The 19,258-nt window shown below is 39.9% G+C and overlaps 1 protein-coding gene across 1 annotated transcript in view; it reads left to right on the top strand.

The window, feature by feature from the left end:
- The window catches only part of LOC109473931 (E3 ubiquitin-protein ligase rnf213-alpha-like), a 134,495-nt gene that overhangs the window by 88,025 nt on the left and 27,212 nt on the right, over positions 1–19,258 (top strand). Inside the window, exons 58-74 of the mRNA XM_019774105.1 lie at positions 1,040–1,163; positions 2,002–2,211; positions 3,407–3,543; positions 4,190–4,586; positions 5,299–5,502; positions 6,171–6,318; positions 7,252–7,393; positions 7,711–7,924; positions 9,216–9,330; positions 10,055–10,236; positions 10,735–10,941; positions 11,501–11,706; positions 13,479–13,587; positions 14,894–15,000; positions 15,245–15,427; positions 17,935–18,186; positions 18,683–18,794. Of these exons, the coding sequence (XP_019629664.1) occupies positions 1,040–1,163; positions 2,002–2,211; positions 3,407–3,543; positions 4,190–4,586; positions 5,299–5,502; positions 6,171–6,318; positions 7,252–7,393; positions 7,711–7,924; positions 9,216–9,330; positions 10,055–10,236; positions 10,735–10,941; positions 11,501–11,706; positions 13,479–13,587; positions 14,894–15,000; positions 15,245–15,427; positions 17,935–18,186; positions 18,683–18,794 (3,049 nt within the window). The remainder of the gene's footprint in view (positions 1–1,039; positions 1,164–2,001; positions 2,212–3,406; positions 3,544–4,189; positions 4,587–5,298; positions 5,503–6,170; positions 6,319–7,251; positions 7,394–7,710; positions 7,925–9,215; positions 9,331–10,054; positions 10,237–10,734; positions 10,942–11,500; positions 11,707–13,478; positions 13,588–14,893; positions 15,001–15,244; positions 15,428–17,934; positions 18,187–18,682; positions 18,795–19,258) is intronic.

Here is a 19,258-nt window from a genome sequence, read left to right on the forward strand (position 1 = left end):
TCTCAATAATAGATAAAGGGCTTCAGACAGGAATCGTTTAAAATAACTAGTACCGTGGCCGACAAGAACAAAATTTTACACCGCAACTTTTGGTGTTTTACACCGCAACTTTTGGTGTTTTACACTGCAACTTTTGGTGTTTTACACTGCAACTTTGAGTGTTTTACACTGCAACTTTTGCTGTGTTTTACACTGCAACTTTTGCTGTGTTTTACACTGCAACTTTTGGTGTTTTACACTGCAACTTTTGCTGTGTTTTACACTGCAACTTTTGCTGTGTGGAAAACTTACACCCCTCCCCTTTTATAATGGACGGTCCCCCTGTCAGGTCAAAGGTGACAACGATGGCATGCAAACTACGTCGACTGAGTTATCCTTTTCGTGCATAAGTTTTTTAGAGGAAAAGCTTGGCTACGTTGTGACGTTAGATTTTTCTAAAGGTTTTTCTAGCTTTGGCCTATAGATCGGGATAAATTTAAAATGTTTCGACCAGGTCCAGTGATTACAAATTATGTTGCTTTTTGCTGCCATGCGTCACAACAAATTTATCAAGGACGTCAGATATCCAGCTCCAGACATCAACAGCAATGGCATAAATTTTCTGCAGGTTAGTTCATTATTATTGGGTATGGACATCGTTTTTCTTCATTTTAATGTCCCTAGATGTCAGCTTGTGACTTAAACGGATGCCATCTTTGTCACCTTTGAACTGACAGGGGGACCGTCCATTATAAAAGGGGAGGGGTGTAAGTTTTCCACACAGCAAAAGTTGCAGTATAAAACACAGCAAAAGTTGCAGTGTAAAACACCAAAAGTTGCAGTGTAAAACACCAAAAGTTGCAGTGTAAAACACAGCAAAAGTTGCAGTGTAAAACACAGCAAAAGTTGCAGTGTAAAACACAGACAAAGTTGCAGTGTAAAACACCCAAAGTTGCAGTGTAAAACACCAAAAGTTGCGGTGTAAAACACCAAAAGTTGCGGTGTAAAATTTTGTACTTGTCGGCCACGGTAACTTCAATATACTTTCTACTTGTTTCAGGCACAGGTACACAGTAGGAGATGCCTTTGTCGGCTACCATCCCGACACAGCCGCTACCGTGGTGTTCCAGGTCTGCTCAGAGATGAGTGGGGTAGACACAGATGACCCTTCACTGGAGGAACAGGTGAGTTTTCATGTTCTGTTGTTGCCTCAGATATCTTTAACTGCTATGTTGAAGTACATGAACAGTAGGGTCTCAGAAGATACCAAATCCTTGCTGTTAGTACTGGCTGGATAACTGGATACTTTTCATTGTTTCCATGATTCACTCCTTACAATGTATATAACACAGTACTACTAACTAATAGTTGGTGGATATTTAATTGATTTCTGTAGTTTTCTCGTACATATTTTAGGATTACTCGTGGTCATATTGGATTTATGATTCACATGCATGAAGGAGTCAAAGAAAGTCTTTGTTTTCCTAGTTGTTACAGTTTTTCCATCTATCAATGCAGTTTTTCCATCTATCAATGAATTGAATTACACACCACCCTGGTATGTTGACTTCGTGGCTCCTATTGTAGCATATGGGGCTATCATAGCACAATTTCTTTTGTCTCACCCTATCACTTAATATTTTTCTAAAAAAACACCTGAGAAGTAACAAATTGAATTGTTGTGGCCTAAGTATATATTATTATTAATTAAATGTAAATTCAAATAATTATTGCTTGTGTACTCTAATGTTTAGTGACACTGCCTCTGGACTAAGAGGTTGGGAGTTCAAATCCCAGCTATTGGTACTCACCCAACATGCAGGCTAATGTAAAGGCTCACAGTCCTTAGGACGGGACTTTAAGCTGTGGTCCACTGTTCATTATGCTTGTGATAAAAGGAGCTACGGGAATTTCCCCTTACAGTGAACCCATAAACAGTGATTCAGTATCAAACTGGCTTAGCTTCAAATCTTCTGTTTCATAACACAGTGTCCTCCTTATGTTCCCTGACTTCATATTCAGATACTACAGAAGGCCCAGGACCTTCTCCTCCAGTGTGCCACACCAGACGCTGTGGTCAGGCTGTCCAAGTCCAAACTGTCGTCAGAAGAAGCTGCCCTGAAGGACAAGTACTTCCATCAGCAGCACCACTCCTGTCTGCAGGAGTTCCTGTGTCACAGGATCCACCAGGCTAGACAGGCAGGAGGGTGGCAGCAGGGCATACTGACACAGGTAGCATGGCAGCATTACGTACATTCATTTAATATTTATTTACCCAGGGTCAGCATATCGCCATGTTGGCGGTTTTCAAAGCTCCCTGCTCAAAACATAATATAATAAAAGGAAAGGTATAAACTAACTTAAGTACAATGATCATAGAGTCGTAATAATAAAAGAAACAGAACACAGTAAAGTACAAAAAACAAACTAAATAAATATGACAAAATGATGTAATAATAATGATCATGGGACTCAATTTGCACATCAATGTTTATGAACATACTGAGCCAGTACAAAATCATGGTTTCTGTTGAATGTTTGGTGACCCTATAAGTGTCATCAGAATTTTGTCTGTTGCATAAGATATTGTTTCCAATAGACACATTTGAAAATTTAGCATTTGAAAACCTCAGACGGGATGTCATCGTTATATACCCAAACATGACCTTAAATAGATTCTTTATTGACACAACAAAAAAGTACAGAGACTTTTGTATGGTCTTCTACAACTTAACTAAAGATCTAACAAAGCTAAATACATGTGTGGATAATGTCATCTTACGTACAGAGTATATGTATGATGTAACAATAAAGGTTAACTATTCTCTAACATGTGGTCTCTAAGATCGAAACATTCTTTAATGTATTTTCCTATTTGAACACTGTATTGGTTATCTCCCCTGAGAATGTAGTTGAATTTATCTATAGCATCTAACGTATTGAAGCTGCATTATTTAGAAGTGCTGTATTTATGCACATTACATGACGTACATTCCACAACAGCAACAACAACATGCCACATTTCGCTCAGGCACAGTATGTTTTTTCAATGTGCTAACATACATATGTAGGTCATTCTTTTAACTCAAACTGCTCTAATGCTATAGTACTACTGAATCCTGTTTCAAATTTGCCTTGTAGTATGAATTGAAATTTTTTTTAAACAGGATTTTTTCATGCTGTCTTTTCGAAACTAAACTTGGACTTCACTCATGTACTGCTACTAGCAATAATTTCATAATTACATGTAGATCAGTTGTCCTTTATATTAAAAAATGACCACTCATAATCATATATCAAGACAATAGGTTCAATTGCTACATGTGAGTGTATTTAGTGTGAATGATTTTATTTCAATTTATCAAGTTTTACAGTTTGTTAGGGCATTTTAGTCTAGGTCCTCATAGTTATGTTCTGTTTCCCTTAGGTGACAACCCACTCCAAGCTACTGTCTCACACAGATGCCCAGAGGCTGGCCACAGCTCTGGACCTGCCACCTTCTCATGTAGCCGTCATGTCACTGCAACAGTTCGACACTGAGCATCAGTTCTGTAAGCAAATCAGGTCAGTCTTCAAGTTTGTTTTTTTTGGTGCATCATGATACTTGTGAATGTGAGTGAGGTGATACTTGTCATGTCATGAATTCTTCAGGTCTTCTCAAAGATAAAGACTCAACAATTAAGGGTAAGGCCACTGTAACCAACTATATTCTATTCATAAAACAGAATTATCTTAGACTTTACAGCAGTTTGACATCACCATGATTGTGATAGATATAAATCATGACACCATTCTCTGTGTATGATCATCTTTTGTTATGTGACTGTACTTCTACGTATGGAATAATAAGATAAACACAGTGTCTCATTATGTTTGCCTTTGCAGAAGAACAAATTTGTTAATTTCTTCTTTTCCAAAGCAAAAAGGTCAATGGCCTAGACCAGATGGCTGTTATCATGGCAACTGGTCTGATAACAGCCATCCAACACCACAGGGTGGCTGCTGTAGCAGACACCCTGTGGTTTTGGATTACATTATGTAGCAAAGTTGCAGAACAGTTTGAGGGGCTGGTCACCATATATATGATTGTGTTTGAGTAACAGACAGAGCAGTAGTTTCTTAAGCTAGACCATGTGAGAACAAACATTATGCATTTGCTTTGCAAATGTTACCTTAAAAGTTTCTACCAGTCATATTGTTATTTTTATAGAGATTTCCTGACAGGAACACTGCACGAGGAGTCCGTCCTGGTGGTCCAGTGTGACTCCGGCCACACCAACAGTAACCTGATAGCCTGCGCCCGGTACTGCGTGCAAGACGAGCAGACACAGGTGGGCAACACCACGGCTCACCTGGTCTTCATCGTGCAGCTGCCCCGCCTGCCGAGAGGCTGCTTCGTGGGGTTCCAGGGCGGCCGGTGGACGTGTGTGCACATCGACGACCTGCAGCCGCCGCAGAGGAACGCGCCCGACGTGAGCGAGATGATCAACAAACCCATCAGTCAGCTACTGGGTGGGCACAGGAGGGAGGAGGACACACGCTCCATGGACATGGATGCCGAAGAGGAGGAGGAGGAGAACTTTGTTGACAGATCAGTACAGATGGAGGTGTGTGTTAAACCAGAAAGACTGTTCATTACAACTACTAACAGTAATATAGCGGTTTTGATTAGTTAAGTGGTTTGGCACAAGATCAAGGGGTGTCACGGGTTCTATTCCTGGCATTCCTGTCAGGCCGTGTCCTTTTGTAGTGGGTTGTTGATCCAGTGTGCCTAAGGCACGGTATTGTAAGTTGGAGCCCATGATTCCTTTCCTTCCACTGCCTTTTACTTCCCAAACCAAAGTTTGCTGCCCATTTTACATCTGGGTTGAGTGAAGAAAGTTCTGTAAAGTGCCTTTCCAAAGTCCACAACATCTGGTGCCAGGAATCAATGGTATAACAACAGCATTTTATAATGTTCACAAGGATATTCCATAACCTCCAGTGAAATTGTTTGATGTTTGGTTTAGGAGGAGGATGTTGTCCATGGTACTGAAGCTTGTGTGTTATGGTGAAGAGTAGCTATACTAGCTTATCAATAGGGATACAGCATATTTTATCTATAATCAGTAGATATACTGGCTTGCTAGTACAACATTAGCTAACCTTCCAGTGAAATTGTTTGATTTTGGATTACCGGTAGGAGGAGGATGGTATCCTTGGTACTGAAGCTGGTGTGTCATGATGAAGAGTAGCTATACTGGCTTACATTATTGACTATAGATACAGAATATTGTATCAGAATATTGTTCCAGTGAAAATATTTGATGTTTGATTCAGGAGGAGGATTCTGTCCATGGTACTGAAGCTGGTGTGGAAGAGGACATGGATGTAGAGGAGGATGAAGAACCCCAGGAGGTTACCATGGAGAGAGATGGTGGGGATACTCTAGAAGAGATGGACCTGGATGACATTGGGCTTGAACTCACTGCTGACAGGGAAGAGGTAGACCCAAAACCAAAGACAACCAACAAATATAAGGAGGTACTTTTATGCATAATCATAAGTTAGTCTAACTTTCGTTGTTGCGTTTTGGTACATTTTGTATATATGTGACATAGGGGCTATCTTAGAAAATGTAATTCCTTGTAGTTGTTTCTTCTTACTGTATATTTTAGATTCCAAAAAAGCTGTAAATACCAGTGAGATTCTTTCTCCAGTGCAAAGAATTCGACTTCTGAATTGGTCAACTGACTTTGGCATAACACACCACTTTGCAGGCACAAACTCCAACTTGTCCAAAGTCCAAAGATATAGGGCCCTGATAAGACCTAGAGTATGTAGTGTTTATGGTTTTAGTCCTGAAAAAACTAGGGTCAGTAAGTTAAGGGATTCTCTTTTTTTTCCCCAGGATCAGGGCTGTTGCCAAGAGTTGTTCCTGTATTTGCTTGTGGCAGAGGGACAAAATTTCATCTGATTTACTCAATAAAAAATTTGCATCTGAAAATCCTTTAACAACGTTTCAAAGGGTTTGGAATTAAGATATCAAATGAGAAATTTAATGGACTTGCCAGTGGCGACCAGAAAAATCGGCAGGTTTTTGCTAGGATTGGCCATGAAACTGAAACACAACATTTTGTCCTGTGCCTTTTGTCTGAGATGAAGTTAATGTTCATTACATCTCTTGCCCTGGTTGTGTGTGCCATCCCCAGGTGTCTGTGTTGGATGATAAGATGCTCCTGGTCAGCTGTATCCAGGCAACAGCCGCCATGCTGGAGGATCCAAAGCACCTGCCAAAGAGAAGGACTGTGACCAGGATTGAGAAGCTCATGGAGCTTCTGCAGGAGAGGGCGGAGAAAGGTTTGTGAAAGAAAGACAAAGATTAATTGGAAATGGTACAGAACCAAGCTGCAAGTTGTTGTTGGTTGGGCCGACTACTCCCTCTTCACAGCCAGGGGCTGAATTGCGAGGAGCTTACCATTTGGTGCGGCTACAATGTAGCTCTCAAGGACCTGTAATTGCAACCTTTCTGTGCTATAGTGAACTCAATACAACAGTTGTAATTTCCCTCTCTGTTGGTGTAAGGCGTCCTACAGGTTACCCCAGCAAAGATCTCATTTTAAAATGATAATAAGCTACTGTAATATTGTAATGAGCTAACTGCGGCCTGGATGCTTTTAAATATGCAACAGTTTGAGTGATAATCCACTGCCTCTGCCCCGCCTGTCATTTTGCATTTGATTGGAGCGCTAATTCTATCCTGTGGAACCTCTCTTTTGTTACCAATTGGCTGATCAAGAGTAGAAGTCATGTCCGTCTTGCGTACATGTACATATCACAGACAAAACAACTATTTGACGCTCCTTGCTGTAACTCTGATCATGGAGGTACCTCCAAGCTCTGATCTAAATCTGGCCACAAAAAACAGAAGCTACCGTTAGTTCCTCCTTTTACTTTTTTGTTAAAGAATTATACATTATATCAGGCATAGAAATATGAAAATCTAAGAAATATAACAACATGATATTAATAGTTTTATAACCAGCAAGTTGTATTTTGCCTTTCCCCCAAGTTTCAGCCATTTCTGACCAGCTACGGCTGAGTTATGGCATTTTTACGAAAAGACCTGAAAATTCAGTAAACTGACACCGTGGGACGCCTTACACCAAGTGAGCTAGGTGTGGCCATTGGACTGTAAGGTTTCGATCCCGTCCTTGATCCCGTCTAGGCAGTAGTTTGAACCTGTGTAGCCAGGGTCTGTAAGAAATGATCGCTCACTGTGTACCATTTCAGGTCCCAGTTTCTGTGATGTGGTGAAGGCTTGCATTGTGCAGCTGCTGGAAGAGAAGGAGAGGAACAAAGCAGACGGAGGTGTGAACTGGCTCACTAACGAGGCTGCTACACCCAAGGCTATCACAGAAGCAGGGACACTCAGGTAGGGACAAGTACACCTGTTATATATACATTTATGTCACCTGGGCCAGTATATTTTCATTCTATACCCTTTTCTTTTTTTGTTCAATAGTTGTTGCCATACATTGTACCATGTACAAGTGTCTTGCAATAAAGTTCTTAATCTACCACACAAATGCACAAGCTGTAAATATTGGCCATTTGTCCTAGACTTCAAGTATATTTGTAGGGAAAAAAATCCTACAGTACATTTTGAAACGTAGACAGCTACATATATATCATAGTACATGTACATGAATGTATCAGTTATGCTTCCTTCCTTTATTTCTGAAATGTCAGACAATCAGCCTGGAACCACCTGTCCTCGGTGATAGCCCCTCTGCTGGCCGAGATTGTTGCCTACGCTGACAGGAACTGTAACCTGGACCACATGGTCACCCCTGCTGGAGAGTGGACTGTTCCAATCTTCCTGGACATCCTGAGCGACAAGCACCTGGTGCCTTTCCACTACAGTGACATGCTGTCTCCTGTTATGAATGTACAACGTCAAAAGGTATTTAGTGAATACACATTTACAATTCTTACTAATATTTAAGTCAATTTCCATAAGAAGGGTTTCCAACCATTTGAAGTGCATTGCAGTCTATTTGGACCAACTTTGATCTAGAAACGTGTATAACAATTTGATTGAATATAGTCCTTCATTTTTTGGGGGATTCCTGTTGAAATTGATAATAGGACCTTACCTGCACCCATCCTCATGCTGTTTGTTTGCTTGTGTGAAGTGTAGGTCTCCAACAACCCACAACTTGAGCCACCATGAGCTCCAAGAAGTTTCAATCCAACATACCGTATACAAATTAATGCCACACTAATTTGATTTGTTGGTTCTTGCATTTTCTGAGAGAAAATTTAACATGAAGTGACAGTGCGGAAAAAAACAGGCCTAGTCACCTTACATTGTATGATAATTCTGAGAGAGTCAGCCTTTTAAGGTAAAAAGTCAAAATAAAAAGTCAACATAACAGAATTGTCGAACCACTGCATTTTTAATGGAACCACTACATTGTTAGATGGAAAAAATAGGAAGAGAAGGACTTTCTTTAACTGTCAGAGCCAAAATGTAAGCATTTTGGAGTTGATTCCGAACCTGAAATTCTTTTTTGTAAATCAGAAAAATATTAAGCCAGGCAAATCCAAGAACCAATAATAACAAGAAGCCATAGGCGACAATCCTCTGTGAAGTTTTATATATTGCAACAAATATCATCCCAAGCGTCAATGCCAGACCTACTGTACAGACATAAGGCAGCGGTTAATTCATGTACAATGAGGGCGTGTCACAACCATAAAACATAAAAAGACCTAAATCCATTACTGCTCTCAGGGCGTGTAAAGATGCTGTGCTTCAAGTTCGAAGTTCTTTTAATTACACACACACAATCTTTGCATTCACATAAAGATCGGACTATCATGGTCGTGTCACTAGTAACAAAAGACAGCCTCACCGTCTTACCGTGCCTGTTACTTATTAAGCGCGACTGGCAAATTCCAGCAACAGTTGCGGCTAGCACCGTGAGTGTTACTGCCATGGTGCCACTTATCGGCCCCTCACCATCTGCCTGAAGTTCAACGGCAAAAATACACATTCGTGCATCAACACGGGCATGCCCGCAGACGGCGTATAAAATTGCATGCCGATTACACAAAGAGAACCCTGTGTTTTGACTGCAAACACGAAAAAACGTCTCTTCACAACACTCCGTCCGGAGGTCCTGACCTCCTTTACGGAATAATAAATTGGTGTCGTCTAATGGTCTGAAATGTTGCTTGACGTTCCCCAGATCCCAGTGCTGAGTTCAGGATGTGGTGAACAGCTGTTTGAGTGTAGGGTGCCTTTCTCCTGGGTCATCCGAGGTCAGGTGGACGCCATGCTGAAGACTGCACAGAAAATGGAAGGTAGGGATGAACCCTTAATATGTTAGGATTTACTTGACGTTCCATGTTTTCAGTTTCAAAGAGTTGCCTTATTATGTGCTAAATTGAAGATTGATTTGTTTTAATGTACCCTATCTTCAAAGTTTTTGTTGCTTATGAGTTACAAAATAATCTAGTCTCAAAGAGTCAAAGCAGATTTGTAAGATTTTGTATACTTTAAAGTTTAAGGGTGAGCCAAAGTATGAAAGTCTTAGACATAATGATTACAGAACAGGGCATGATGACATGTATGATTTGTGACATTCATTATACAAGGGATGTTGACTCATATTATTGCGATGACGTATTCTTAATGCTCTTGAAACTTACATGCAAGTGTCAAATTGCAGGACAAAATTTTAACATTCTGGAATATTGTAAAAGACTGAGTCAGACACAAAGTATTTTAACCACTATGTAATAATTTTTAGCCACGTCTCAGGAAGGAGCCTAATGTATTGTATGTAATTTGTAGTATTGTATGCAATTTGAAAAACTTTCTAGGAATTGCACAGGTATTTTGTCCACAGGCATGGACTGTCCACAGGAATGTCTCCCTGAGCTCTGTTTGCAGATTCCTGGAAACCCTTGGGAAAACCTCCTTCCTCAAAATCATGAAATCATGGCAGTGCCATGCAAACTATAACCACTGTCGCCATGGCAATCTATGTTTTCGTTGCCAATCTTGTTTGTGGCTTCTCTGTAGCATTGACTTGTGAGAGTCCGGATCAGGCCCTGCCCAGGCTGTTTAGGGAATCCACCATTGGCAAGATTATCCACAGAGCAGCTGAACAGGACCAGAGTGAGGAGGACATCGCTGCCAGATATCTGCACGACTACGTGTGGATGACTTACAGGATGGTCACAACATCAGCTGAAGAGATGAAGGTGGAACAAACATAATAAGCATGTTTAGAAAACATACTGCACCTGCGCAAAACCTGTAATGTTGTACAGAGCTTACTTATATTTAAGTATGACATCCTGTCAATTGTTTTGAAATGTTGTGTTTGAAAAGATATCGTCTGAAATTGGCAAAATTCAGATGCAACATGGACCAAAAATCCAACGAAAAATGAAAAATTCGCGCAGGAGAAGTACAATCTGCCAGCATGCTGAACAGAAGGTATTTGCTGATGACCTGTTAACAACTTCAGGAATGAAACAAAATGGTTATAGAATACCCCTTCATATAATGTCATAGTTGCCAACATTTGTATTGTTTCTTGTTAATTAATGTCGTAATGTTTTAGCCTAACTATTCTTTCCTCTAATTCGTACAGATGAGAAATGATTGTGGCAGAAAAGATGTCAGCTGAAGAATGATAATTTCACTCTACATAATATTGTATTACATTAAATTTGGATTTCCTGCACCTATGACAGATGGTCTGCAGTGCTGTAGAATTGTCTGCCAGAGAGCTGCATGCCCAGTCTGGATCAGAAGAGCCATTCTGCATGACCATCCCAGCCGTCCACACTGCCTTCAGCCGTGTGCAGGGCCGTCTGCACAACCTGGCCCAGCTCCTGGAGACCACACCCAGCCTGCTGGAGAAACTCTGTCAGGTGGACTTTCAGTCAGACACATCAATGGTGAGATTTATGTTGTCATGAAACAGTCAAGATTGAGCTGTAATTTCCAACACAAGAAATCCTACCAAAATTTTTGACTGTACAACTCCAGTCTTTGTCTGTCCAGTCCACCGCTTCTGTGATGTCACATTATGCACCAATTTATTGTGTTGGAAAATGCAGTTCAAACCAGTGTCATCATGACTTCTACCAACACAGGCAAACTTTTGTTGTCATTGTTGATGACTGATTTGATCCAAAAATGATTGACTGTGCAATGAGGTAGTACTGTTGTAATTTTTTAACTTTTGGGTCAGTGACACCAATTTTTTTGATTAACACAAACTGCCATATACATGTACATATAACGTACAATGTGGTTTTTGTGTGATTTAGTCAGTTGATTTTTTGGCCCACTGTAATCTTGAGGGAATACAATTACATTGCAGCAACAGTATCTAGTTTGACTCTTCCATACAGCTTCTTTTTTTTTAGGTGCTCTGGATACGTCTTTCTTAATTTTTTTTACTGTTGAGTAGAGTATACCATAAAGAATATAACATCACAACCTTACTTACAGACTGTAGACACCACAGCAGTGCTGGCAGTGTTGGAGAGCCTGACACCAGAAGCACACAACATGGCCACCCCTGCAGAACGACAGAGCTGGCTGGGGCGGATGCAGTGTGTGGCTCCTGTGGTGGAGCGGGTCTTCGCTTCTGCTGCCTCCCCCGACAACAGTGTGTGCTACGGGGAGAAGAGCCTGACTCAAGTAAACATGGCAAGGTAATGAAGTTTGCAGCACTGTATATACATGAGTAATAGAGTGGATTCATTCCTCAAGTTAACAAAGCACGAGCCGCATAGTTCCCGTTTAGAACTTTTATTCAGCCTGTTATACCAGCCCTGATTTCTTTTCTAAGCTGGATTGTTCCTACACAGTATGATAGTTAATTTCTGCTACAATGTTGCAGCAAATTTATTCGGCTTGTCATATCAGCACTGGTTTCCATTCTAAGCTTGATTGTTCCTAGTACATGATAATTTTTTTTTATCAGTAAATTTCTGTTACAATTTTGCAGTATTCTTCAAGCATGTTTAAAAAATTTAATACAAACCTAGCTGGTAGTTTTCACTTTCTTTGTCACAAGCCTTCCTCCCATTTCATATCTTTCTAATCTGTCCCTACAATGTACATTTTGTATGTCAAATGCCTGAGTTTTATAACTACAAGTATGTATAAAAATAATACAATGAATGTACTACGTCACAGCTAGCCAGTTATCCTTTAAATTCCCACTTTTGTATGTATTGTTCATTGATATCTTTGGCACTTTGCTCTAGGTGCCATGCATGTCCAGTGACTTTTAGGATTGAACTGACATAATTTTATGTCAATTGTGACTCTCAATCTAAATACATTTTGAAAAACTGATTAATGTTGAAAAAACATGTACTTGACAGTAGATTTTTGTCATAATGAACATTACGGTTACATGGTGGTCAAATCTGGGCTTCAAAGTTCCCACATTTCATAGCATCCAAACTGTGTTCGATCATGTTCAATCTGGGGAATTCGAATCAAACCCACGTTCCATTTCGGGGTCACCTGCGGTCATTTACAATAAAGCGGCAAACAAGCCCTTCTGCCTCAGTGCCTCGCAACAGATAAAAAACAACACTTTTCTATAGATACAAACAGTTTCCTGGACAGTACATGTCCGCTATAATTTTTGGTGGATACGTAGCATGTAGCGAAGCTACTGTCGTATCCTTGGGTGACCTTGAATACTGTTATACAGTAATGATTCTTTACGCCTGTATGAATAACACGATGCACACTTTTGGGCGATGTGACATGTCTGCAAAACTTGTTCAAACCTGGATGCATGCAGAGTCAAGAATACCCCATTTATGGCTCAAAATGACTGTCACGGTTGTCCTGAAAATCGTGTTTTAGGGATTTTTAAAAAATGGTCTCAATTTTGAATTATGGGTAATTTAGTGAGAAAAATGTAAAAAAATGCAATTTTTTTCACCAATACGTCAACAAAAACTAGTCTAGACTAAGTCTTAAAATCAGAAATTAAAAGATTTCCAAAAACACGATTTTTGATCTTATAGCTAGTCGTCGAAAAATATAAAAATCGGGAATCTGGGGTAATATACATAATTATGCACGTAGCCAGGTTTGAACGATGTTTGCCTAAAAACATGACATGACTTGTGCTCGGAAACCCAAAAATAATCGTCTTTCTTTCGAAATTTTAAAAAATCAGTGATTTATCATAAAAAGCTTACATGAAAAGGATCATCAGTGATAACACGATAATTTCATTTTAATTTGACGAAATTTAAAACTAAATTATACAATTTGTTTATTTTCAAATGTTTTACGGGTAGTCCAAAACAGGCCAAAATAGCATCTTGTAACCCGATACCTTTTCGAATGCGCCTAGCAATGGGAAAGAATGCTGTAGTGACAGACCGCCGTGTTAATGATTGTAATATGCCAAAATGCATAGTTTTATTACATGTCATTGTTGCACTATTCTCAGATTCCTGTGGATCAGACTACAGACCCTGCAGATGTTCATGAAGCACATGTTCACATCTGCTGACAGTGAGGAGTCCCTCAGCACCAAGCAGATGGAAGTGCTGTGGAAGGTTGGCCTTTTTTGTAAAAATGTTTAGGAACCAAATATTACAGTGACTGTCCCACTTTGTATATAGTTTTCACTTCCATTGTCAGAAGCCTTCCTCCCATTTGTTCCTTTCTTATCAATATGTCAATTTACTGAGTTTTATTATTATATCCAGAAACCTATTAGATGGAGCTTGCATAAGGAGAACCTGCTCAAGTTTATAATACTCGGTTGGGTTAAGGCGTCCTAGGCTTATGGGAAAGTTACTAAGTATTCTATATATGTACATATGCCTGTAACTTTTGATAGCTTGGTCGCACCGCGACGAAACTTCACACAGTTTTAGTTGAACTTGAAACGCATTGAATAAAGGGTACTTCAATTTTCTACACCTAGATTTTTGGGTTAAAAATACACATTTTGGCTAAAAACATAGCCGTTTATTTCATGAATTTACGCGCAGGCGGTAATAACACCTTCCATCGTTATATTTTACAAGATGAAAGCCAACCCCATACAGGTTATTTCTGTCCGAGTCTATTTTGTTTTAAATGGGTATTTTGTTTTAGTTTTGGGTCAAAATCACAAGAAACAGCTATTTGTGGCCATTCTTGGTTTGAAAAATCGTCCCAGTAAGAAAACATCCAAATTTATGCAAAATAGCCTCGGACAAATTTAATAAGAAAGTGATAATATGTAAACATGGATCACTCTAAAGATGAATTATGTTGTTTTCAGCTGCGCGTAAAGCCGTTTAAGTCATACTCCATGACTAAGATGCGTAACAATGCAGGTTTACAGGGAAGCATACAAATGACTGCCGATAACCCCGAATTCGAACACGCATTGTATTCGAATGACGTCATATCGAACATGGTGGAACATGATTCGGGTTTGAAACATGTATGTGGCCATCGTGCAGACACACGCCCGAACTCGAACATGAACATCAGCCTAGGCCGCCTTAACCCAACCGAGTACATTTTATATGTTATACATATTAACATTCTGTCAAGAGATGATCAGGTTCTGTACAGTTGTCTGCAGATTGTTTGGATAAGCAACCTTTTGATTTTATACTTGTCAATATGTTTACCTTAGTTTGCAGAAACATTGTTTTTGCTTCATTTCTTCCTCAAGCAAACAAACAAGGCAAAAGACTGGGACCAGATGGTTGTAACTTAAGGGTAACTGGTGCTGTAGCAGACAACCTGTGATGTTGGATTACATGTAGATTATGTAGCAGGACAGAGTTGGAGGGGCTGGCATTTCTCAGTTAAAGTGTTCTTTCATTCTTTCATTCATTCATTCATTCACTCGCTCACTAGGTCCTCGGCAATGAACCTCAGAATGACTTTAAGAGTGTGAAGACCATGAAGACAGTTGAGAGGTTCCTGAAATCCTGCAATAGTCAGGCTGGCATCAAGCACTTCAGGTGATTCAGTTCTTTTCCTTATCATGTAGACTTAATGTCAGGATTTTTCCCTTTGCAGACAATATCTTATCCAACACAACATTTGAAAAGTATAGAATGTCATCCTTGAATACACAAAATTAATATGTATGACCTTGTACATGTATGTGTACACAAAAGTGACCTTGTAAGTGTTATTGACAAGACGTTAGTTAACAGCACCATAATTTATTTGGCAATGCTTAAAACATTACTGTTATTGCAGTGGAGGCGTTCGAGAGTGCATGATTTGCCAAGAGGGGTTGAGGGAACCAGTGAAACTGCCGTGTGACCATGTCGGCTGCCAACAGTGCCTGCGGAGATGGCTGACTCCTGATAGACAGAGCTGTCCACTGTGCCATGCTGTAGTGCCTGAAGATTTCCAGTGTACTGTTACCTTGGAATGCAGGTATTATTATCATTTAGACATACCTAGTATGCAGAAAATGTATTGAATTTCGTTTACAGGTTTTAGACGGTGTACAGAAAGTGCGAAATGGAACGAAATGGAACGAAATGAAGCGAAATGGAATGAAATGGAACAAAATGAAACGAAATGTGTATGAAGGAAAGCCGTTCGTACGTTGGAACGGCGACGCCAGTGTCCGCTAGACGTCCAAACGGCGACGTTAAGATTGATGGTATTCTTTGGAACTGCAACGTTATAAGATCGATCAGGGTACGTTAAGAATAAAGTGACCGCATCGTTATAAGATTGATCAGGGTACGTTAAGAATAAAGTGAGTTTTGAGTTGAGTAGTCAAAGTGTTTTTTCTTTGTGTAGTAACTTGTTGCGGCATTATTCTAGTCGAAACTTCTCATGTTTCGTCCTTGGTTCTGCCTTCCCGCAAGAAGTGTTGCTGATCTCAGAAACAACGTCCAGAGGAAATAAAGAGACAACTACATTTAACTCGCGGGGATGTCTAAAATTATGAGATCTAAATGTGTTGCGTTCAAGAAACACTGGCGGTTCATGCGATAACTTACAATAAAAGTACGGAACCAAGATGGCCCTGACAGAATCAAAACAACAACGGAGAGTGGAAAGATCGACGTCGGCAGTGTTACAAAATGGCACTCGTAATGTAACGTTTATTACTTTGTATCAATGGCTATATTTTCAAACAACAAGATCAGTTTACAGTACGAATCAGGGTTTATTTTATATTTTGTAGAAAAGGGTATAAGGGCAGCGTTTTTAGTAACATGTAGTCTAAGTCTCATCGAGGATTTTGGCTTATTGGCGTTCTTCAAATTCTTGCCCGATCTTGGCCGGTCAAGGGTAACCTCGTGGCCGCTGCTATCTGAGTATTTTTACGCTTTGAACAACTGAATTACACAGAGAGTTAGGAACCATGTTGTTCTCTCTCTCTCTCTCTGTGTGTGTGTGTGTGTGTGTGTGAGTGTGTGTACCAGGCCAGAAAATGATCATGCCTTGTACCCACGCTATGTATTGTTAGAATGTGTGAAATTAGAACAATTGAGGATCAGGAAAAGTGCGCATATGAATAGAACAGTTGGCGGGAAAAATTCGCAGGGGGCAAACAGCAAGGTAAACATACCTAGAGCCGGCCCAAAAGTGTCAACCAATCATGGACAGTTGTCAATGGTGACAAGTGTGATTGACATCTTATCTTCATCAATATTAATAAGCTACGAGTGGAGATTTTCAGGGCCGTTTTGAACCACCGTGAAAAGTTCCTGTGAATAATTTTTGCCAACCGTCGGTAACAATGGCGGATCATTTGCATGCGGGGGAAAGAATTAAGCTCCGCCCCAGCCAACACAGCAAAAAGTGAAAAACGCTGTATAATAACGCTTGCCTCATGCACTCTTGGTGAATTCTGAAAATGAAATGTTACCGTCGTCCAATTCCTTATTCTAGTCCTTACTTCCATACTCAGTTCCGTTTCCCTGTCATGATTTCGTGCAATTCGCAGCGGGTGATTAGCATACTAGCATATCGTCCAACGCAGATTTTGCACGCTGTACCCACATTTTCAGGAAGAAATTAGCCACACAAACACAGCAAAAAAAGTTATGCTGTATCTAATAGACTAAGTATTGAATAGGTTAAAGAAATAAAACACATATTATTTATTCACCACTCTCTTCTGTATTTTAAATAGTCCGTTACGTTCCTTATATTTTGCAATCTATTTCATTTCGTTGTGTTTATATGTAAGGGACGCGGCTGGTGATAAAATTTCTCTCCGTGACCGTATGCCAGGACAGACAGAGACCACAAAGAAACACGTCCGCACACTTTAACTGATCAACTCAAAACTCACTTTATTGTTAACGTACTCTATAACGTTTCGGTCACTTTATTCTAAACGTACCCTGATCGATCTTATAACGTTGCGGTTCTAAGAATACCAGCAATCTTAACGTTGCCGTATGGACGTCGAGTGGACACTGACGTCGCCGTTCCAACGTACGAAAGGCTTAACGGCTTTCCTTCATACACATTTCGTTTCATTTCGTTCCATTTTGTTCCCTTTCGTTCCATTTCGTTCCATTTCGCACTTTCTGGGGTCCCGGTTTTAGAATACACTTCATACCTGAATTATCATGTGTACTTTTGCAGTAGGAAAACATGTTGATTTTGCTCAGTTTCTTCATCTCTAAAAAAAAAAGATCAAGGACTTGTCACCATGGTAACTGGTGCTGTAGCTGACACCCTGTGGTGTTGGGGGTACATTACATGTATGTAGCAAATTGTGAGACAGTGTTGGAGAGGCTGGTCACTATATAATAATCATAGGAATGTGTTTGAGTAAGAATAAGCAGAGCAGTAGTTTGTTACTAGGCAATACCATATGCAATGGTTAACATTATGCATTTACTTTGCAAAATGTATTACCCTAATAGTATGTTTATAGTTTGATGTAAAGTTTGTTGTAATTTTTGCAGTGACAGGGATGCAGTGGAGAAGCACAATGCCTACAGACGTTGCTGCAACTCTTTCTTCATGGAGCTGGTGTCTCGCTTCTGTTTCGCTGGCGGCACGCCTCCAGAGGCAGGAGTGGTGGAGATGCTCCTTAACTATGTGGTAAGAAAAGGAACTACTGCCAAGACCAAGAAGTTCACACTGTTCGAAGATGACTGCATCGACCAGACACCTGTCATCCGCCTGTTCCTTCTGCAACTTCTGCTCCGAGCAAAGTGAGTCATTTAATATTTATTAGACATTAGGCCTCACCAATTCAATTTGATGGTTTTCAGATATTTTTTGAAAAAGTATGACATGTCAAGCTACATTCAAAAACTGGCCTGGGCATCCCATGATAACCACCAATGCTTCAATTATAGGACATACAAAATCCGGGACGTACAATGATTGACAATGTACATTTTGTAACATGCATAGGCTTATCACTTCTACAGAACGTTCTATAAAAGTGCTAAACCTATGCATGTTGTATGTACAATGTATGTCCCAAATTAAAGGTTGTGTTCATGTATATAAGGATGATACCCTGTCTATTGTTTGTACATGTTGTGTTAGGAAAAGATATACAACAGTCAAACTTAAGATGCAATGTTGACCAAACATTCAACAGAAACCGTGGTTTTGCGCAGCCAGATACAGTTCGTTCTACTGACTTCTGGTTTTCGGTACAGTGTAAAATGTGTGCTTATTTAAGTTATCTTTTTACAGTTCCCAGGAAGTCATAGATCACATGGAGAGGTACCTCCAGGCTGCCCGAGGCTTTGTGGTGGACAAGCAAGAGGTCATTGAACTTTTGGTCATCTACGTCCAATGCATGGAGGTTAGACAACCTTTTACCAAATACATTTCATCTCGCCACAAATGCCTGTTGATAATGGTTTTATTCATGATCACAGAGTTTATAAAATTATTATTATTGAATCATACAAAATACAGTGGACCTACAACTTCTCAAGACCATTACATATAGGTACATGTAATACATTGTACATATGTATGTTTGCACTACCAAAGCACACAAATTAATTCAGCTTACTAGAGAAAAAATCACAGGAAGATTTCTCAAAACTCAAATAAAATTTACTGGTTAAATATGGAATTAGTAACTGTTGCAATGGTTGCCAATAGCTTATGATTACTAAATATATTGCCTTGCATGTGGAAGTTTGATCCCTGGCCAAGTCATACCAAAGTTTTTTTAAAATGGTACAGAAATGCCAGCTTTCTCTGCTTAGCTCTCAGCATTTTGGAAGAGTATGACAGTTAAACAGCAGACGTGAGTGG

Source organism: Branchiostoma belcheri, unplaced genomic scaffold (genome assembly GCF_001625305.1).
Source record: "Branchiostoma belcheri isolate BF01 breed outbred unplaced genomic scaffold, Haploidv18h27 scaffold101, whole genome shotgun sequence".
NCBI classification, from domain to species: domain Eukaryota; kingdom Metazoa; phylum Chordata; class Leptocardii; order Amphioxiformes; family Branchiostomatidae; genus Branchiostoma; species Branchiostoma belcheri.